At 40.8% G+C, this 22,393-nt stretch overlaps 1 protein-coding gene, 1 long non-coding RNA gene and 1 pseudogene across 3 annotated transcripts in view; 2 read left to right on the forward strand and 1 right to left on the reverse strand.

Annotated features, from left to right (window-relative positions):
• Window positions 1-12,155, reverse strand: part of LOC111573214 (high affinity cGMP-specific 3',5'-cyclic phosphodiesterase 9A-like) — a 12,975-nt gene extending 820 nt beyond the window's left edge. Inside the window, exons 1-13 of one of the 2 annotated variants that reach the window (XM_023277252.3) lie at window positions 11,990-12,155; window positions 8,804-8,953; window positions 6,825-6,864; window positions 6,646-6,748; window positions 6,006-6,148; window positions 5,144-5,203; window positions 4,884-5,061; window positions 3,539-3,661; window positions 3,366-3,458; window positions 2,633-2,700; window positions 2,461-2,563; window positions 1,873-1,977; window positions 258-404 (exon numbers count right to left, since the gene is read on the reverse strand). In XM_023277252.3, coding sequence (XP_023133020.3) covers window positions 258-404; window positions 1,873-1,977; window positions 2,461-2,563; window positions 2,633-2,700; window positions 3,366-3,458; window positions 3,539-3,661; window positions 4,884-5,061; window positions 5,144-5,203; window positions 6,006-6,148; window positions 6,646-6,748; window positions 6,825-6,864; window positions 8,804-8,953; window positions 11,990-12,140 — 1,464 coding nt within the window. In that variant the 5' untranslated portion in view covers window positions 12,141-12,155. Of the gene's footprint in view, window positions 1-257; window positions 405-789; window positions 913-1,872; window positions 1,978-2,460; window positions 2,564-2,632; window positions 2,701-3,365; window positions 3,459-3,538; window positions 3,662-4,883; window positions 5,062-5,143; window positions 5,204-6,005; window positions 6,149-6,645; window positions 6,749-6,824; window positions 6,865-8,803; window positions 8,954-11,989 lie in introns of those variants that run through there. The other variant, XM_055008504.1, reaches the window with a different exon arrangement.
• On the forward strand, window positions 306-3,938 carry LOC118470788 (uncharacterized). Its single transcript, XR_004847936.2, has 3 exons — window positions 306-439; window positions 580-983; window positions 1,859-3,938. It is a non-coding gene; the product is annotated as an uncharacterized LOC118470788 (long non-coding RNA).
• LOC111573220 (NLR family CARD domain-containing protein 3-like) lies at window positions 10,513-21,701 on the forward strand (annotated as a pseudogene).
• Window positions 21,702-22,393: the final 692 nt, after the last annotated feature.

The raw sequence follows: 22,393 nt of genomic DNA on the forward strand, positions 1-22,393 counted from the left end.
CTTTTGAACGGTAGTGTATGTATTTTTAAAAATTAGGCAGCTGAACTCCTGTTTTTTGGGTGTTAATGATCTCAAAGCTCACTTTTCTGTTGATGTCCTGATAAACCAGAGAGCTGGCCGGTTATTTCAGCTCTTAATTAGACTCCATGTAGTCAGTTCCATCATTTTCAGAGCATAAATCCCCTATTGTCTTCCTGCTGTGATTTAGACAAACACGACTCAATAAAAGAGCTGAATCTGTGAATAAAAGCTTTTACCTCCAGACAGGGGAACAGTTTGGTGAGCTCGGTGAACAGCGGCAGGAGAACAAATCGGATGAAGTTTGTCTGAGAGGACGGTTTGGACACTTTGTCTCGGTCCATGAATGGAGTCACTGGAAGCCCTTTGAGTTTCTCTGTGTCACTCTGCACAACAAAAAAACAACAAAAACAGAACAAAGGTAGGCATGTTTATTAATTTAAATACATCTGAAAGAGTCTAAGAATAATAATATATCAAAGAGTTTATGTTAGATATCTCTGCTTTTGTTTCTTTGTTTGCATGACATCAATTTTAGTGCACATTTGTATCTTTAAACAGGTTTTCTGCTTTAGAGTGAGATGGTTTTAATAGGGGGCTCGGTGGTTAGAAGATCCCTGGTTCGTGTCCCGGCCTTCCTGGGATCTTTCTGCATGGAGTCTCCATGTTCTCCTGTACATGTGTGGGTTTCCTCCAGGTTCTCCAGCTTCCTCCCACAGTCCAGAAACATGCTGAGGTTCATTGGTGAGTCTACATTATCCATAGTTCGAATGTGAGTGTGAATGTTTGTCTCTGTGTGTAGCCCTGTGATAGACTGTTACCTGTCCAGGTGTCTCCTACGTTCACCCCAAGTCAGCTGGGATAGACTCCAGCCCCCTATGACCCTAATGAGGACTAAGCAGAGTGGATGGATGGTTTTAATAGACTGTTCCCTTCTCGAAAAGGCAGCAGTAAGTTTCCACATGGTGAGTATTGTGGTGTTTAAAGAAAATGTGTAGTTGTAAGAAAACCAGGATGCATTGTTTAAATGCCAATTTGGGTTTACGGTTGAGTGTTGTTACTCATAACCACCACAAGAGGGCGGTAATGCACCCTGGCGTGTTCTGTGTGCGACAATGTAGCCGGACAAGAGAAGGAGAGGTGACCTCTTCTGGCCTATTCTATTCCATCCTATTGTATACTGTCAAGACATCCACAATTATGGTGCTCAGTACTACTTGTTTATTTATTTATTTAATGAATCTCTTTTTCTTTTGTGTTGGTTTTCTTTTTTTAGTTAATTTTTTTCTTTCTTTCTGTTTTATTGATGGGCAGTTAGTAGTTGGGAATAACACACCACCTTACAATCTTTAATTGCAATAGCACCACCTGTTATTTTCTATCCCTTTTCATCCTGTTCGTCCTGTTCGTCCTGTCCAGTCTTTGTTTCCCCCACACACCACTGAGGTGAAGCACTGCCCTCCCTGGCTCATCATAGGGAATTCTAATAAAGAATATCTGCTTAGCTTTCAGGGAGGGCTGGTGATGGTCACACACATGCACTAAATATTAAAATATTTGGCTGCAAGTGTAAAATATGCATCAGTCTCATACAATGTTGACACCTCTTTTGTGGAGTTAAACAATGAGAACAAATTCAGACAAAAAAAAAAGAAAAAAAATAAAAGAGAAGGAGAGGTGACATGGAGACGTCACGAAATGCATGTAAATAAAACCAAGCCACTGTTTGCTAACCTGCTCCTTTCTCCCGTCATTTTTCACCTTTGAGCCAACTTCCACTACATCTGTTATAAACACAACAAGCATCTCTGCTTCCATTCACTTTGTGCACATTGATCAGTAAACAGTAAGCACCTGGTTGAAGAACTCCTGCAGCAGACAGTCCAGCCAGGGCTCGGCCACCGCCATCGGCCTCGCCTCGTTGGAGATGTCGCTCACCTTCACCATGATCTTCATCAGCTGCAAACAAAGAGTCCCAGTCAACGGTAGGACATTTGTTGATCTTTTCACAGAGGAGCTGGAAGTTTGAAACTAAAGGTTCAGAGAAACTGACTTAAAGCTTTTTATAATTACATTCAGAGCACTTCATATGTTTTATTTTTCTTCAGCTGTTTTGTTTTGTGTCACTGAAATGAAAAATACATAGAAGCGAATGTTGTAGTTGTGTATTGACAAAGTACCAAAACGACAGCAGTGATGTTTTAATTCCTAGACTAAATAGTAATACCAGCCCTGTTTACCCCACTTACTGCCACATGATGGCAGTAATTAATCATTTTGGTATTTGTAACCTAAAGAGAAAGAAGAGGTGTTGTGTTTTTCTAGATTTAATGTGATGTGGAATTAGAACTACAACATAAAAACTAAGAAATCAGCTCATCAGAAAGCCTAAAGCACTCTGAAAACATGAAGATGAAGTGGTTTTAATGTGCGTTTCTTCACCACTTCCTTATGGTCCTTGTTGGTGAAGTCGAACACCGGCTGCATGACTTTAAACTTGTTGAGGATTTCATTGTGCCTCGCCATGTCAGTGGCCAGGATACATCTGGAAAAGGAAAAATAATAATATTAAAAACCGAACAAACCACTCAACATAAATGAGCTGAAGTCTTACTTGATCATTCCTCCTCGGATGTGTTTGTACTGCTCAGTGGTCAGGTTTTTAAGGATGTTGCACTCTGGCTGCAAAATGAGAGTAAATTTACAACATTTGTATGTGTTTAACGACTACAGAGTCAAGTAGCAAAGTGTAAATCTGTGTTTTCTATCGAAGTGTTGGACATTTTTTCTAATAATTATTGTTTCATTATTGTGATTTATTAAAAAAAAACTCCCAAGACTCATTTATGTCCTCAGTGATGATGTAGTCAGGTGTGTACAATCCCAAATTAATTAATAAAAGATGAATAAACGCAGCAAAACATGTTCCAACTACATCTACACACTTTAAACTTTTACAGCTTCTTTATCTGCTGGACACATTAACCAGATAACCGTAGAAACTTCAATCCATTTTTTCGTTTATGTAGATACTGCTCTCAGTGTTTGTTGCTTTTTGCTGATGATATTAGCTTATTTCTTTGATAGACATATTTAAAGCAAGATTTTCTTTTTGTTAGTTACATTAATTCAGTTTGCAGTTAGAGGATGCAATTATTCACATTAAAAACTAAATGATGAATAGTTTGGTTGATTGCAAAGGTTTAGTTTCTCCACATATTCTATTATTTGGGCTGCCACTTTTCAGTCAGTTCTGCTCCTCTGTAATATTAATATTTACAATCATACTTTTTTATTATTTCTCTATCATCCCCTTTAAATCCTTTAATACATCATGTTTTTTCTACCTTGGCCAGGATGCCAAAGGCGACGGCACAGTGGTGGTTTTCCAGAGGTGAAATGTCGTTGTAGCGGAGAGCCAAGTCAGTCTGAGCATTTATCTGTGAGGGAAAAAGGAATTATATAAATAACAAACTTCTTGTTTACGAGACAAACTTATTCATACAACAGGAGACACGACCTGATAGACGTTGTTGTAGCCGGGATGGTCCAGGTCGTGGCACAGAGCCGAGGTCAGCATGATCAGCAGCTCGATCCTTCCTAATTTGTTCCTGAGATCTGTGAGCCAGATCAGCCCATACATCTGCCCAAAGAAGCACCAGTAAAACCAGCAAAACCAGTAGAACAATGACACTTCTCTGCAGCAGCTGCCTGCACTCACAACAGTCAAAGACCTTTGGTCCTGATTGACTGATTTTGTTACCGTTTCTGTCAGATATACAAAATTAAAATCAGCACAAGAAACACTGAGAGGAACTCAGTTTATGAAGCCAGACATGTAGTATAACAAAAACCAAAGCTGTCCTGGTTCAAGAATCCAATATGGAGCATATTGAAAATGATTATATTGGCTTACACAGATATATCACCCATATTCACAAAGAAATTTCCATTCCAAATGTTTTGTAAGATGCATTTTTTCATATATTTCACTTGGTTTTAATTTGACTATGCTTTGTAAAATAGATATTTTTGTTGAACATATTTATTTATGTAACATAAAAATAATTTCTCAGGTAAAAGAAGCTGCACTACACTTTAAAAATACTTATCTATAAGTGAAGATCCTGCATTCAGAAACATTTTGGAAACAAAATGTGCTTTGTGGTTCAAAAGTAAATTCAGCAGCTCATCATGAAAGCTGCTTTATTTACCCCATGATATATAACTAGTACATGTACAGAAATTTACTTTTGTTTTTCATGTTTTCATTTATAGTTAATTTTGTATTTTCAGTATCCTCATCTTTGATAATGAGGTTTAAAGCATCATCCTGCCACTCTATCTTTTACACCTCTGTTTACCCCCCCCAAAAAAAAAATCTGTTCATTTTAGGTGTTGTATGGAAACTGAATACTTAGAATATATATATATATATATATATATATATATATATATATATATATATATAGAGAGAGAGAGAGAGAGAGAGAGAGAGAGAGAGAGAGAGAGAGAGAGAGAGAGAGAGAGAGAGAGAGAGAGAGAGAGAGAGATAGATATATATAGATATATAGATATAGATATATATATGAATAATTAGATTTTTTTCTTTGAAATAAATTAAACATTAAATATAATATTGGCAAATATTTGTAAAACAGTGTTGATGTGTTAAAAAGTAGTTGACAGACTTTATTAATACAAGTATATTTTCCATTTCAGAATTATTTATGTCCCCTGGATCATGGACCTCTCAGCAGCACCTTTTATATTATTTTTGATTTCTCGATGCTTCTGCATCATTTTTGATCTTCTCTGCTGATAATTTCAGACTCTCTCTGGATGTGACTTCCTCATGTTCGTACCATCTGAGTGACGCAGAAGCAATGCTGGAAGTTGTGGAAGGGGATGTTGTTGTAGTGGCAGTACACCTCAAAGAGGAAGTTCTGCAGGACCTCCAGCTCGATGTTGAACGCCGTCAGGAAGTCCAGGTCGGTGTACATTACCTGGAGCAGCACCAGCATCTCTGCCTCCTCCCACTGCCTGCCATCAAATCCCCACACTGGTGTGACAGGAGTGTCTGTGTGAGTCTGACAGTGTCGATTTAGTGCGTCTTTATACTCACCAGTTATCAAAAATGGGGGTTTTCAGATGCTCTCGGACCTCCTCCGTCACCTGCAGTGAACTATAGCAACACAGAACAGAATCTAATGTAAGCGCTGCCCTGCTAAGGCTAAAGGTAGAAACTGGGGATTTGGTCAAAACAACCTGCACCAGACCTACTGTTATTTGTTACTAATACTGTAGAGAGAATTATTATTCCATGAAAATGTCAATAATCAATGTGTATTTGTGTTAATTGCCTTTTAAATTTGCAACAAGTTAAAACTTGCTGCAAATTGGAAGAGCTATCTACACAGCTAAAGTCATTAGAAGAGCTAACTACAAAGTTATAGTCTTTTGAAGAGCTAACAACAAAGCTGAAGTTATAGGAAGAGCTAACTATTCGGCTAAAGTCACTGACATAAACTAGGTGCTGAGAAAGTTGCAGCTAGCCTTTTTTTTGTGGATTTTCTTCTAGCCGTGGCCTATAAATAAAAATGAGGTTTTTTTCAGTTTGTTGCTTTACATTTCTAAATAAAGCAACAGCTATATCAGGTGATGATGGAGAAAATAGAGGTAGCTAGCTGAACTGCTTTCTTTCTGATTTTGATTGTAGTGAATTTCATGACATTTTGTGGTTAGGCTTTTATTAAAACACAAGCTTCAATGACCTAAATTGTAAATTAATATATTATGCTGATGTCATATGAGTTTTATTCGTGCTGAGACACAGACACACTTAATGTCTATGTAAAGTAAATAATAATCAAATAATGTGGACTTTAGTCCAACTGTATCTAAAAGCTGAGTGAACACAGTTTGGCTGTTGATCCTGCTTCTCTCAACATGTCTTATTTTGTGCAGAAAGCAGACGACGAGTTCACCTCATGTTCGTGAACTTCATGTGGACTCGTTGGCGCTCCTCCTGCACGCTCAGCTGAGGCATTTTGGCTTTCTGGGACGACTTGGAGAGCTGGTGGTCGCAGTCGTACCTGAACAGGCCCATCCAGCTCAGGTGCTCCACGCTCTGACGGCAAAACTTTGAATATTCACATCAAGATGGAATGTGCAGGGACTAAGTCACACTCCTAACAGCCCAAAGTGATGCTGTGAAATGTTGGCAGTGCCACTCTGGCTATTACAGGCTTTAAATGAGAAGATTTAAGGTTTATTCTGCAAATTAACTGGTATATGAGGCTTTAAACAGAGACTGAAGGAAGCCAAACAGGTTCATAAAGGTGACATCCTCTGAAAATGGTGTCTTTTAACATCAACAGTCTTAAGTTCATAGAGTTAAAACTTAAGAGCTTTTTATCACCACACATTATTAAATGTATGTCTGTCATACCCACCAAAGTATGAAGGATATCTAACTAAGGCAGCTAACTCCGTAAAAGCTCAAAGCTTCCGCTCTCATTGTGTTGACTGCTTCTAGAGCAGCAGTGGCAGGTTTATCAGCTAGTCACCAATGTGTTATTAGAATACACTTTAATGCAAAGCTGTTTGTTTGTTTGTGTGAAGGACCTCCAGCTTCCTCTTGAAAGACTCCACTTGGCTCTTCAGCTCGCAGATGATATCTGGAGTCTTTCCCACATCTTCAGTTACTTTGTTCTCCAGGTGACGCAGCCTGAAGACGCAGACGGTGAAAAACGGTGAGTTTGTTTCACCTTTAAGTTCAATTATCTTTCTCATGATGCACTCACCTGTATTCCATGCTGTCCAGCTCTGGTGGCATCGCTACACCTGCAAAGACAAACACAATTAAAGACAAGTGTCTTCCCTGTAGAAACAAGTCACATGTTTATCTTACAAACAAGGTAGAAAAGGATTATTTTCATGTAAAACTTCAAACAGGAAAACCTTAAACTTAAGCTTTGAGGGTCATCAAATAAGAACGGTTTCTAATTCAGCTGCAGTGGTTTTGAAATGTTTTGAAATAATGAACTTCAGGATTTCACATCTGCTTAAGCTGCAAGTCTTTTACTGTCTACGTGGCAGGATTGTCTGTCCTGTTCTCAGGAACCTGATATTTCTTGATATATCTTTATATTTAGCACAAATATTCACTTGGACTCCGGGATGGGGTGATTGGAATTTGGTGGCTGTAACTTGAAAATTCAGAAGCTAATTATGACAAAAGTTCACGCAAATGTCTCATCGGATAAAACTATGACATTTTCTACCACAAAGTTCAAATTAACTGTGATACCATAATGTTGTGTAAAAGCACTTCTTTGGCCATTATTCAACAACAGCAAGAGAAGGACAGATTGTGAATGTCAGTCTTGGGTGTTTAACTGTTCCTTCAAAGTCTTCATATCTGATATTCGTCTGGACAGACATGAAAGTGAGACTTCACTGGTTGGCAAAGTCGTGCAGCCTAGAGGCAGTAAATTTTGTTTAAAAGTCTTTATTTGTAGAGGAGAATAACAAATAAGGAGGATAGACAACAACAAAATGTGCTTGTGGCCCTTTAATATATTTTGGTTGTTATTTTTAACCAAAGCCCAATTTTCTTCTCAGGCAGTTTAGTTTGTGGGATTTTAGAGATCTTAAGTGGTACAAGTAAGCTGCACGAATGAAAAAAAGCAAATATATGCACATTTTTGGGGGATTTTGTCCCTAAAATTGCCACTTTATTTCGAACAAGAAAACCCCTCAGAGAGAGCTGCTCAGTTGTATCATATCCAACAGAAGAAATCTTGAAAAAAATTGTGGCAGAAATCACGGCAACATAGAACGTGACCATTTAATATAGATGTACCCACAAACACAATGAGCTTGTGCTGAGCACAGGCGTGTGTTCTGCATGTGTACGTTATGTACAGATACCGGATCGCATGACCTAAATATGTAGCGGGTGGCAGGAATTGATGGGATTCAGAAACACCCCCACAATTTAATCAGTTGTTCCTTGGATCATTTCTGATGGATAAGTCCTGATAAGTCCTCAGTGGTGGATTTGTAGTAGGATCACAATCATGTGATCATGTAGTGTTTCCTTGTTGTCATGGTTACAGTGACGCTGTGCTGCTATCTGGCAATGATACAGAAATCTTTAACTAATCCATAGACAGACAGACAGACACTGATCATCACATAACTCTGCTGTTCCTTGGTGGAGTAATTGACAATCTATATCCATTGTGCTACTTCTGTTAATTCCTACAAGAAACAATCTTAAAGCTCACCTTTTAATGTCACTTTTAACTAATCTGTTCCGACCTTCAACGAATCTTACTTCAAATTTATCTTAACGTCCTGTTTGCCGCCTTTTATTTAACTTATTAAAATGCTTTCTTCATAGATACAAGCTGATGTAAAGCACCTCAAAGTCTGCTATATAGCCTATATACTATTATTTTAGCAAGTCTGCATTTTAGATACAGAAGTGTTGACAGTATATGTACTCTTTTACTGTTCAGTTGAAGTTTGTGTACATTTTCCCTCCCTAAATGCTGTTTTAAAGCAGGAATACAAGCGAGAATTACATGATTATGATATTTTATTGTATTTTCCCCTTTAAAAGAAATAAAACATAGCATGACTTCATTGTCCTCACTTGACGTTATGGTACTGCTTGTTCGTGTAAAATAAAAATAAAAAACATATTTTTGAGATTCAAACTGAATACATTAGTGGAAACAACAACCAGCTTGTTTAGGCAGATAAGGATACTGACTCTGCAGATCTGACGCCACCACCTCCAGCCGGTAGTACGAGTCCACGCTGTTGGCCTCCAGCTGGGGGGAGATGTTCACCACGCTGCCGTTTGTGTTGTACATCTTCAGGATGTGGTGTGGTCCTGCCTCCGCCGCCACTCGAAACAGATCTGTCAGACCGAGATTTGAATTTGATGAATTTATCACCCAAAGTATTGTAAGCAGCATCAACTCTGTGACATACAACATTGCTAAGTATCTTGCCACCATCCTTTCCCCATTGGTGGGGGACACCCCCCACCACATAAGGAACTCGATGGACTTTACAAACAAGGTCAGAAAAATCAGCTTAGACCCTGAGGAAACTATGGTTTCATATGACGTGACTTCGCTTTTTACTTGCATTCCCACTGGAGATGCAATACAGACAGTAAAGAGAAAACTGCTGCTTGACAACTCTCTGTCTGAGAGGACCAACCTCTCCCCCGAACAGGTGTGTGACCTCCTTAACCTTTGCCTCAGCACCACTTATTTCCAGTACAACAATGGTTTCTACAGGCAAAAACACGGCTGTGCCATGGGATCCCCTGTATCCCCCATTGTAGCTAACCTGTACATGGAAGAAATGGAGATTGTGGCACTGAGGACATTCAGTGGCCACTCCCCGAGGCACTGGTTCAGATATGTGGATGACACATGGGTCACCATCAGGAAAGGTGAGGTCGAACCTTTCACAGAACACCTCAACTCGGTGGATAAAAACATCAAGTTCACAAGAGAGGATGTCCAAGACAACTGTCTGGCGTTTCTAGATTGCGTGGTACGCATTGAAACCAATGGGGAACTCAACATTGGGGTCTACAGAAAACCCACTCACACAGACCAGTACCTCCTGTTTGATTCACACCACCCACTAGAACACAAGTTGGGGGTGATCCGTACCTTAAAGCACAGAGCACAGAACATCCCATCAGAAGCGGATGGAAAAAGAAGGGAACACAAACATATTCACTCTGCTCTTCAAACTTGTGGCTATCCAAACTGGGCTTTTATCAAAACAGCAAAAAAGCGCAGGGAGGATAAGAAAGACGAGGACCACAAAAAGAGAAACAACATTGTCATCCCCTATGTGGCAGGAATTTCAGAGAAACTCAGGAGGATCTTTAACACCCACCAGATCCCAGTACACTTCAAGCCCAGCAACACTCTGAGGCAAAAGCTGGTCCATCCCAAGGACAAAATTCCAAGGGAGAAACAGAGCAATGTGGTGTACGCAGTGCAGTGCAATGAGGAATGCTCTGACCTGTACATTGGAGAGACTAAGCAGCCATTACACAAGCGCATGGCACAACACAGGAGGGCCACGACCACAGGCCAGGACTCAGCAGTCCACCTCCACCTCAAGGAGAAGGGGCACTCCTTTGATGACCACAAGGTGCGCATTCTAGCCAGAGAGGACAGATGGTTTGAGAGAGGGGTAAAAGAAGCCATTCATGTCAAACTAGAACGGCCATCTTTGAACAGAGGAGGGGGCCTCAGACACCACTTGTCTCCCACTTACAACGCCGTTCTTAGAGCCCTCCCAAGGAGGTGCAGCCATCTGTCCCACCTGCAGTCAGGTGACCCCCAACCACCCTCCTAGAGGGCTGGGAGGGGTAACGACCGCCCATCAAAGGCTAACGACTCACATTAACACCTAACGAGTCTGTTGGTTTCGGGTCTTTGTCCACTTGTTTTTGCCACCACCCTCCTGGTGGATAAATATCTGGTACTCCCCACCAGGCTTTCAGAACTGAAGAAGCCTCTTGGATGAGAGGTGAAACGTTTTCGACTCACACGAGGTTAGTCCAGTTGCCATAACTTATGCTTGCTTGAGACTTATCATGACCTGGATGACTGAGAACATCCACAGATTCACCCAAAGTATCAAATATTTGCTGTGGCTTCGCTAACGGTAACATCTGCCTGCTTTCCTTGACTGCACAAAGTAATGAAAAAGTTTAGTTTCTTAGGTTGATCTGCAAAAAGCTCAGCTAAGAGTGTTTAACAAAATGAGGACTGTGAGTACTTTTGATTTATTTATTATTACAAATGTGCTGTTGAATTCCTTCTAACAAATAAAAACTGATAATAGCTCAGATTGTGATTTTGATTTTAGTGATATTTATTTGGGAACCAAATGTTAAATGGGCTTAAAAAAACATGACATATTTATTACAAATACTACTAGCAGCAAGAAAAAAACTACAAAAATCAGAAAAAAACAGAAATGGAGAGTGAATAAACCATTTTAGATTTCTTTACTGTGTTTATTTAGTTCGGAAGGTTTGTTTTGTGGTCAAGCCGATGAAATGGAATTGAGATGGTAATTCATATTTAAAAGATAATTTAGAACAAAACTAACTGCACAATAACAAATGCTGCAAGTGAGAATATAAAGTATGCACTGTGTCAGACCCAGTTTTCATTGTTTTTACTTTAATTTGATTGCAGAGTGTGAAATGCATACCTTGTTCTTGAATCATGAGTATTACTACTTTATTTAACTGAACACTGTCACAGCTCTTGTGATAACTGTTGTTCCACTGTGACATTTAAGGAATACACAATAAAATACACATTTGAGGCAATAATTTGTTGTAGATTATAGAGCAGTTAGTCATTTGATAATTATCCATCACACATTTTAAATCTGTTACATGGTGAATATTGGACTGAAGCTTCATACAAGTATATTAGAAATTAGAATTTTTAAAATTTAAATCATAATTAGATCTTTTCCACAAATTGTTGTAAATGAGTTGAAGTTCTAAGGGGCAGCCATGGGCATTAAAACCTACCGACATTCACAGTTTCCCCTGTTTTTTACATGACACTAAGCCTTTTATTTTGCTAACTGAATAGATGAAGGGTTGTCAGTTGTCATGTGGTTTATTGGAGTTGAGAGGAGCAACCAGGACAAAGCTCTTTAACCTGAGGACCTGTCAAAGCCACATGGAGGTCAGAACTTCACACAGCAGCCACACGAACAGTCTTAAAATGATCAGAAAGTCACATCATCCTGCTCACAGTACTACTTCATGACTCCTGGTATCTAGGATTCTACACGTGACTAAACTGAATGTTTAAGGGTCTAGTAGTTCTTACAGTTTTACGTATTTATATTCTGATATAACGTGTGTAAAACCATCAGCCCTGTTTCCTACCTTTAACTTCTGCAGCAGAGCAGTCGGCTCCCAGCTCGGCTTGCTCCAGCTTCCCGTTAACCATAAAATAAATGATTTTTGTTGTCATCCCAGAGCCACGTGGGTCTTGACCTGCTCCACACATGAGAATGAGACCTCTTGGCACTGACATGCACACCTGGAGTGTGTCACCTGTAGCTGACAGTCAGCCCACCCTCTCCTCTGCTGGTCCCAGTATGTCCACAGCAGCTGTGGGACCCTCGTTTGACACGACAGCGCCACCTACTGATCTGGATGATTGTTGAATTCTACAATATTAAATATATAGGAAGTGTGTCCTGACTAGATTTGGACACAGGATGTGCAAATTTTGTGCTATAGCCTGTGCACATTTCTCAAGTTGCATAGGCCTTGTATTCTCAAGCTATTGCCCCCTACAGGATTATTGAGGTGTATAGAACTATACATATCATGCAGATTATGTCATTATTTGGGCATTATAACATTAAAGAGAATAAATCTAGAGGATGAATGTTAATGTTTCACACACAGTATTTACAGAGTTGATTATTTGAATATGAATATACTTGTACAACTCTTGGGCTTGTCAGGCCTGCCTGTCCTGCTCTATCTTCCTCCTCCTCCTGCAGAATTTCATCATACCATGTCCAGCAGTGAATGTTCCCCCTCCATCACTTTCTGCACGCATCACCTGTGCCTTCCTGTTTAGGTTTCTCTCTGGCAGTGTCACTGTTGCTGAACATCATCCTCTCCACTTCCTTCTGTAGCATGTTTATTGCCACCTGCTTGGTGTTTGTGTGAAACTAACGGTATTTGTACCTTGGGTCCAGTACTGTTGCCAAGTAGTACAGTGGTTCAGAGAAAGTATTTTCAAAGTAGTCATTCACAGTTTCGAGCAGTGAGGACTCCACTGTCTGTTTCAGCTTCCTTGCTAAGCAGCCGTTTCAGAGCCACAACAGAGGGAATCACGTCAGCAGCAGAAGCCTGATGACAACTTATTTCTCTCGTCAAGTGTTCAACATATGCGAGAAGCATGACCATGTTTTCAACAAGACCCCACTGGTGTGCGGTGAAAGATGAGAGGAGCTCGTGTTCTGTTTCATACTCACGAAGTGCACACTTCTGATCCAGCAGACTTCTTATCATATAAAAAGTACTATTCCACGGCGTTGCAACATCTTGCTGATGCATCTTGGTAGTCTGAATGAACACCAGAGTGAACAATGTTCAGAAATCATCACATTCCATATATTTTATGGTTTCTTCCTTTGGCCTCACTCCACCTCTGCACATACTGTGAAATGTGAGCTGGTAGTTTTGGTGGAACCCTGATGACAAACAAACAAACTGATCTCAGAGCTCATCTCTGAGCTGTAAATGGAGAGGAAGAGCAACACTGAGCAGGTGATCCAGTAACATGACAACAGGAAGGAAACACTCCAGCTGTCAGTTAGTTCAGACTCAGTCGGAGGAAGGATTGCGGAGACAAGTTAGAAATCAATCACTGAGTCAGTTTTCTCTCTGAGGACTTTTTCAGATTTCACTTCTGTGGACTCAGAGAACCCGAATGAAGACAAATATGAACTTGTGTGTGACTTTGACTTTTATTATTTCCTGAGCTCTAAGTCAGTGTTGCTGGTTTTCCTCTCAGATTGATTGAAGTCCTCAAGGTGCATGATTGTGAGGAGGAGGAGGAGTTTCCAGCCTCCAGCTGTCTGTCTATGAAGAGTGACTGGTCCAGAGAAGAACCTCCAGTCTTCAGTAAAGAACCTGAACCCTCAGACACAAAGTAAGAAAACTGCCTGTAACTTAATCATGTAACTCTTTTATAATTACCTCTGTCAGTTATGCCTTGTGTCCCTAATGGTTGATTTTAGTTGATAGATTAAAATGAAATTTGAAAAAGTTTAAAATAGAAATCTTTTGTCCTGTTTTCCTCTCAGCATCTTCAGTAGAAAAGCTGCAATCTAGTCTAAGAGGACAACTGTAAACATTAACCATCTCACCCTCTGCAGTTTGTGTATTTAAACTGTGTATATGATCAGAGAGTTGATTACTGATTGATGAGAGGACAAACATGTGTTTCAGCAGATGGAGAGCAGAGTCTGTAGCATCCAGCTGTCTGTCTATGAAGAGTGACTGGTCCAGAGAAGAACCTCCAGTCTTCAGTAAAGAACCTGAACCCTCAGACACAAAGTAAGAAACTGTTTCTGCTGTAAACTGATCTGATGGAAGATGAAGGTTTCAGGATGAAGCAAGATGTTCTGCTGAAACAGTCACACAGTGGTTGTAATGCAGAACTTTCAGACTGAGATGAATCCTCGACTGGCTTTTAGAACCAGGAAGTTCTGATGGTGTTTCTGTGGTAAAACAACTGAGAACCTCTATTTCACAATTCACGCACAATGTTCAAACATCTTCTCTCCAGTGTTGAAGTCAATATAAAGATTTTCAGAGTGTGTAAGAATGTTGGTCTTCATTGGTTCCTTATTCTTATGATTTAGATGTTTAAAATGAAAGCTGAACGCTGTGTGTCTGAGGCTGCTGCTCTGTCATAGTTTTTACAGCATTTCTACTCTGAGATCAGACTGAATTGAGCCGAGCCGAGCTGGCCAAAGTGACTGTAAAAGAATGGAGAACAGAAGCCGCTGTCTGTGATGGAAGCTGTTACTGTGAAGCTGCTGCACAAAGTGATGAGTTTGTATTAACAGCAAACTGCAGGCAGATGATTGAGAGTTTGGTGGTTATAATGGTGTCAATAATTAAAGGAAGCAGCATGTTTATTACTGGCTGAATTCAGACAGAACAGTAGCCTCACTTTTACTGTTTTCTGAGGCCATCTGAGCTTCTGCACTGTGGAGTCAGATGTAGATGTTTTTCTCCAGATGATGTGAGATCTGATGAATAAGTGTGTTGACAGAGTGATGAAGAGGAGGGGAGTTTCTGTGGAGGAGCAGCCGTCCTGCTGTGCTCGGTGTCAGGACGTCCTGAAGGATCCAGTCTCTAGCAGCTGTGGACACTGGTTCTGCAGACAGTGCATCAGCTCATACTGGGACCAGTCTGCTCCATCAGGACACTCCTCCTGTCCCCAGAGTGGAGAAAGATCCAGAACCAGCACCTGTGGACAAAGTAAGACTGAACATCTGCTGGTGGACTGATGTGTGGAAACGGAGCTTGTTGTTGTGTTGTCCAGACATGAAAGATGTTTGTTGAGTCTGATTGTTTGTCTGGTCCGTGAGCAGATGTTGGTCTGCAGGAGGTTCTGCAGGAACACAAGATGAGTCTGAGGAGGAGATGTGAACATGTGACTGAAGGAAGTGATGAAGCAGGAGGTGGAACCCTCCTGAACAGGATCTACACTGAGCTCTACATCACAGAGGGACACAGTGGAGAGGCTGATGTCCAACATGAGGTGAACCAGTTGGAGACAGCTTCCAAGAAGAGCCTCCATGACACTCCCATCAGGTGCCAGGACATCTTCAAAGCGTTGCCTGAGCAGCAGAGAGCCATCAGAGTGGTCCTGACCAACGGCGTGGCTGGCGTGGGAAAAACCTTCTCAGTGCTGAAGTTCACTCAGAAGGAGGAGTACTTCAGGAGGAGGTTCAGTGATGAAGAGCGCTCCAGCACAATCATCTCCCACATGAAGACATCCAGGAACCTCCACCTCATGTGTCGACTCCCAGTGTTCTGCTGGATCACTGCTGCAGTTCTGGAGCACATGTTGACCACAGAGCAGAGAGGAGAGCTGCCCAAGACCCTCACTGACTTTTCTCACACTTCCTGCTGGTTCAGACACAGAGGAAGAAGAAGAAGTACCATGAGGGACCTGAGACGAGTCCACAGGAGCTGGCGGCGGCTGACAGGGAAGTTCTTCTGAAGCTGGGGAGGCTGGCCTTTGAACATCTGGAGAAAGGAAACATCATGTTCTACCAAGAAGACCTGGAGCAGTGTGGTCTGGATGTGACAGAGGCCTCGTTGTTGTCAGGAGTTTGTACCCAGATCTTCAGAAGAGAGTGTGTGATGTTCCAGAAACCAGTCTACTGCTTTGTTCATCTGAGCATTCAGGAGTTCCTGGCTGCAGTCTACATGTTCCTCTGTTACACCAACAAGAACGAAGAGATGCTGGAGGACTTTGTGGGAAAAGACTGGAAAGACATTGATAGAAAGACACTGGATGAGTTCCTGAGCAGAGTCATGGAAAAATCTGTCAGAAGTAAAAATGGTCACCTGGACCTGTTTGTTCGCTTCCTTCATGGCCTCTGTCTGGAGTCCAACCAGAGACTCTTAGGAGGTCTGCTGGGTCAGACAGACAACAGTCCAGAAATGATCCAGAGAGTCATCAACAACCTGAAGGACATGAAGAGTAAGAAAATGTCTCCAGACAGAAGCATCAACATCTTCCACTGTCTGATGGAGATGAAGGATCTCTCAGTACATCAGGAGATCCAAGAGTTCCTGCAGTCAGAGAACAGATCAGAGATTATCCTCTCTGAGATCCACTGCTCAGCTCTGGCCTACATGCTGCAGATGTCAGAGGAGGTTCTGGATGAGTTGGACCTGGATGAGTACAGAACATCTCTGGAGGGAAAACAGAGACTGATTCCAGCTGTGAGGAACTGCAGAAAGGCCCGGTGAGTCCAGATGTGATGAACATGATCAGTCAGTGCAAATCAGTTGTTGACTTCTTCAGATATTCTCACTCTATGATTCTCATTATTCTTCAATATTCCACTTGTTTATGGCAAACATCACATGTCAGGTGTTTAGTCTCAGATGATCCTCAGCTGTTTCAAATGCTATGAAAATGTAGTTGGTTGTGTTTTTAGTTTTTTTTTTTGTAAATTTCACTCTATTAATTGTTCATCTGACAGATTTTCCTTGTGTTTATTCATTTGGCTGATGGAGGAAACATGCAGATCTACTGAAACACATGAAGAACTGTAGATGCTCTTGTCCAGAATTTTTCACCACAACATGTTGGAGATTCAGACAGTTTTCAGTGAACACAATTAAGTTATTATCATGAGGACTTCTGAAAGCAGTCTTATAAACAGCTTTAACTGATTCCACTCACCCTTCTGTAGAGTTTGAAATAAGAACTGAATCATTTCTGAAGTCTGGGAGAACTCCAGTGGTCCTTTTCATTAGTGAATTCTTTGACAGAAGACTGTAAATGTTGGATGATGGAGGTGAAACTGACAGCAGCAGGTCCACAGCAGAGACATCATCATCTCTGTAACTGTAATGTTCACTGATCCCAACTCAGTCATAATGTCCTGAGTCACAATAAAACAGTGGACAGAAATGTTTTCATACTCATAATGTCCTCCTGATAACTTTGTGGAGTCAGATGTAGCTTCAGATCACACTGACAGACTGTAGACAATATGAATGCCTGAACGTAAGTCCATGTTCTGTCCTTTATCTGCAGATTAAACAGAACAAAGATTCAAAGTGTGCAGGTGTGAGAGAGGCTGATGAGAATTCAGTTTTATATCAGTCAGTCAAATCAGCTGAACCACTGGTGTGAACAACATGTCAAACAGAACATTTTGAAAACCGTTAATGCATCAAATTCATGAAGGAAATATAAAGTGTCCTCTTTCATAGTAACATATTTTGTTATTTATATGTCATTACAGACTTTCTAACTGTTCGGGTCTCAAAATAAATATTGAGATACAATCGTAATGATCGGATATTTGGGTCCAGCCCGAATTGAACCACTGTGCCGAGGCGTGGTTTGGTCATGAGACTCTTGAGTGACGTTCAAAGCAGTTAAGTTCTTCGAACGTCAACGAATTACCTGAACCCCAAAGCATGCTTTGCCAAAATTCATAATATAATCTCTATTTGCTCCAACTCCGTGTGAAAATTACATCAGTCTGTATTTGTAGAGCACACCTCATGAATGTAGCACCATCGTTTAAATGTTTCATAACTCCAAAATATAAGTGAAGAGGATATAGGGTTACAAAGTGGCATGCCAAGTAAGAAACATGGTCTTCAATTATTATTGTCATTTTTAGTACTAGTATTATTATTGTATCCACTAGAACCTATACAATCATCTAGTGTAGTTGAGCATTAATGTGCTTGGCGAATCAAATCCAAAACAATCCTAGAACCAATTAACACGTCTCAATTGCACTTCATTTTATTGACCACTAGATGTCCTACTCAAGCACTGTGGGTTTTTGAAGCCTTGAGCAATGAACCATGTTTTGATTGAAGTGTCAAAGCTTCAACAAAGCTTTGGTCAGCCATCACTAGCTACAGCTGAAGCCTGACATTACCACTCGGTTATCAGCAAAGGGAGCTAGACTGAACACGGATCAACACTGACTCGTACTGTTTGATGGTCCAGCGCTGAGTAGTGTGCAGAGTCTGGTCTAATGGACAATTAGGCAGTTGTCATGATCACTTCCACCTGCTCCTGTGCCATTTCTCACAGGCAAGATTAGTAGCACCTGCTTACCAAGCCACAGCAGATATGTCCACCTAGAGAGACAGAGAGAGGGAGAAGGGAGAAGGAAGCCTGCCACTGCCTAGAGCCAGAGGTGGAGGTGACACTGACATGTGGAAGATGTGTGTAGAAGGTTGACATGATGATGATCCACAGTAACAGAAGGACAAAGTCATTCTGCTGCTTTTAGAGAAAAGCTGATTGATGAGGACAAAGTCATGTTGAGCTGCACATTCAGAACCTGAACACATCTGATGGATCATCAATGATTTTATACACATCTTTTATACTTTATTCAGATTGTGGGGCTGCAGTTTGTCAGAGATCAGCTGTGATTCTCTGGTCTCAGCTCTGAAGTCCAACCCCTCCCATCTGGAACATCTGGACCTGAGTGACAACAAGCTGCAGGATTCATCAGTGCAACATCTGTATGATCTTGTGAAGAGCCCAGACTTCAGCCTGAAGACTGAGGTCAGTAGAAGGTTTCAGTCTCAGCCTCTTTCTTCAGTTATGCACTAAACACAGTCATATCAAAGCAAATATCCAGTGTCTCCTGTAAACCTGCAGCTTCTCAGTGGCTTCTTTCCTCAGTGAAGCTGAGATCAGAATGGACTTCTGATTGGACAGAAGCACAGAGACAGCAGTCAACCAGTCAGAAGAGCCAGAAACTTGTTGTCATGGTGGGTTTGAGTGGAGCTGACTGTTGATGTGTTGAGGAAATAAAGCTGATTCCAGTTTGAGCAGAGTTTGTGCAGTAATGAAGCTTGATGACTGTCAGCAGTTTGTTTCCACTGTGGACTGCAGTGAAATGTACAGAGAAATACACCTGGTGCTGACAGTGTGTACAGATGTGTGAGCTTGGAGCTCAGTGTTCACTCCAACACGTTAACATGAAGCTGCTGCTCTGAACACGACTGAAGTCTGATGAGCTGCTGATCAAACTGATTGATCTCCTCTGATCTTTCTTCTTCTCTCTGCAGATGGAAGTGATGCTGATCAGGACGGTGTTTGTGCTGAAAGGATGAAGTGTGTCCTGATGATCCAGAGGTTGAAGCAGCAGCAGCTGGTGTGTAGAGACTCTGACTGGACCATGTTACTGGGAGGTGGACTGGGAACCAGTGTAAAGTGTGTTGTTCCTGTTTGTTGAGAAACATGGAGGTATGAGATCCCAGAATCAGCCACAATGGTGAGATTCAGGCAGAATAACAGCAAAATAAGGGAACACAGTATGATATTCTAACCTGTGATTTATAATTGATTCATGCTATAACCTAATAAATGTGTTAAAGCTAACTCAAATACATATTTTTATCATCTTTAAGAAGTAACTAAGTCAGAACAGCAACTCACTGTGAAAAGTGATGTTTTTGGTTACCAGGGAAACTGATGTTTTTGATAGATATGACAAATATGAGGAACTAATGCTTTATGAAATGGAAATGCTTTTAAGGTTTTGATTACTACGAAATAGAGATGTTTACAGAAGAGTTTGATCACCCTGTGAAATTGGGAGGTTGTTGACTTGGAGGTGAAGCGAGAAGTCGGGAGACAAGACAAACTTGGGTCACCTTAAAAGTTAATGAACTGAATATATTTTGGGGGTTTTAGCGTAAGTCTGTGCGCACTGTGCAGAGATGTACAGTGTGGTGTCAGTGATTATTAGGCGCTGACATCAGCTGCTCCTGTTCCCTGACCGGAGGTCTGCTCTTAGCTGTGGATGGAACAAATACAGTAATAGAAAGTTGAGACTGGGTGAAAGGGCCACACAGTCCGGGGTTTTGGTTCCTCCAGAGCATGCAGAGACCATGAGGTCGGTGGGTGGGAGCAGTGCGCGAGTGAGGAGGGGGATGAATGCTGTCATCACGTATGTAAATTAAAAGTGTACTGTCATCACGTATGCAAACTGGATACTGACATCGCATATGTAAATTCTGGAGAGAGAAGTTTGCTATAAAATGCACTGGATCAAGACACGAGTTGGGAGAGTTACGAGGTAGTCGCTGGATGCAAGCCAGGCAGCAATGTTCTGAGCATGGGGGATCTTACCACGTAACTTGGAAAGGAATTCATCATGATCTGTAAAGGAATAACTTTTCCACAGGAATTATGGATTTAAGGACTGATCCTTCTGCACTGTTGGAGGATTACGAAAGACTGTGATCTAAAAATAACGCTGACTGAAGGAACATACTGAACTGTATTATTTCCAAAGGATTAACACCAGAGTGGATTATAACAAAGTTTTTATTGGGCCAAACAACATAAAGGATACCAGCAGATCTAAATGGGGACTGAACTCTCTCTCCACCTCCTCCCTGGAGCAGAGCCCAGCGGGGCGTCGGTCTTCAGGTGAGCAGCAGGTGAGGCCACACCCGTCTGCTCTCCCCCTCCAAATTACATAGTTTGGGTGATTATTGCTCTTCTTAGATAAAAGCATAGTTCCAGTTAGGGGTCATATTAGAGGATTGTTATAAGAATTAATGTTTAATTGGTTGTCTGATGATTTATGGGCTATTGCTATTTTCCTGCTGAAATATTATGATAAAATATTCATCCTGCAATTGAAGTTAACAGATTGGAAATTCTATTTATTTTTATCATGATGATGAATTAACCACATATATCTTCTCAGTTTGTAAAAAGTCAGGTTATTGTGTGCATTACATCTAAAACTGGTTCTGTCAGATTACCTAGTCGTTGGGGCCGAGGGTGGCCTTTTTTAAACTTATCCTTGGGGTTATCCATTCCTTAACCTCTAAATTTAAACCTAGCAACTTACCAAGTGCAGAATCCGATGAGAGAAAAGCTGCCGTTAACAGACGTGACTGGTAATTAATTTGACCATTGGAAAGTGGCTACTCAGTTGAGTTAGTTATCAGAGGAAGCAGGATAGGCGTCTGGATGGAGGCAGTTAGAAGCTAGGCGAATTTTCTCGCTTACCAGCTTAAAAACGTTCCTCAGATCTCATCTGGGTTGACCCATATGGGCTACGGGAACCGGACCCGTTAGATGGAGAGCTGGTCCAGTAATTCTCTGATAGTTAATTAATTAATTTGATTGATTTAGGAGGTTACTGGCCTTAGGATTCAACAAGTTTAGTGTTGCAGCTGCACACTGTGAATGATGAACTGTAGTTAATGTTGACATCATCTGTTGGAGGTTGATATCAGGTTGCAGAGTGTGCAGTAAGTTTCAGGATGTTTCTGTAAAAGTTGTTTGGATCAGACAGTAAAATATTAGATTGTTTTTGTTGTTTTGTGTCTCATTTTTGTAATATTTTGTCTTGTTTTTGTTGGTTTTTGTCTTTTTTTGTCTGACTTGTGTCGTTTGTTTCTGTTTTTTGTCATTTTTTGTTTGCTTTTTGTCTCATCTGTGTTTTTTGTCTTATTTTTGTCATTTTGTGTTTTGCTTTATTCGTTGTTTTGAGGATTGTTTTTGTAGTTTTGTGGTTTTTTGTCTTGCTTGTGTTGCCTATCCTTTGTCGTCTGGTTTCTCGCTTTTGTCATTTTTTGTCTCATTTGTGTCAATTGTGTAATTTTTTGTCCTGTTTTTGTTGTTACTTTCTAACTTTTTGACAAATTTTCGGTCTCTTTTTTGTTTAGTTTTGTGTCGTTTGTCTCATTTTTTGTCGTTTTTGTCTCGTTTTTGTAATATTTTCTCTTGTTTTTGTTGGGGTTTTTTTTTGACGTTTATCTCGTGTTTTTGCTTGTTTCTTGTTTTTGTCGTTCTGTGTTTCCCTTTTGTCTCACACACTAGATTATTATGCTAAACAGTCAATCATTAATGCCAACTAGCGCAAACACAACATTTATCATGTACATTAAGGCAAATGAAGCATCACCAAAGAAAGACAAGCTGAACTAATTCGAACCAAGTTTCACTGTATGTGTTTAGATGTAAGCCAGTCAAGTTGGACCAAAGCTAAACAGCTAGTTATG

Source organism: Amphiprion ocellaris, chromosome 24, assembly GCF_022539595.1.
Source record: "Amphiprion ocellaris isolate individual 3 ecotype Okinawa chromosome 24, ASM2253959v1, whole genome shotgun sequence".
NCBI classification, from domain to species: Eukaryota; Metazoa; Chordata; class Actinopteri; family Pomacentridae; genus Amphiprion; species Amphiprion ocellaris.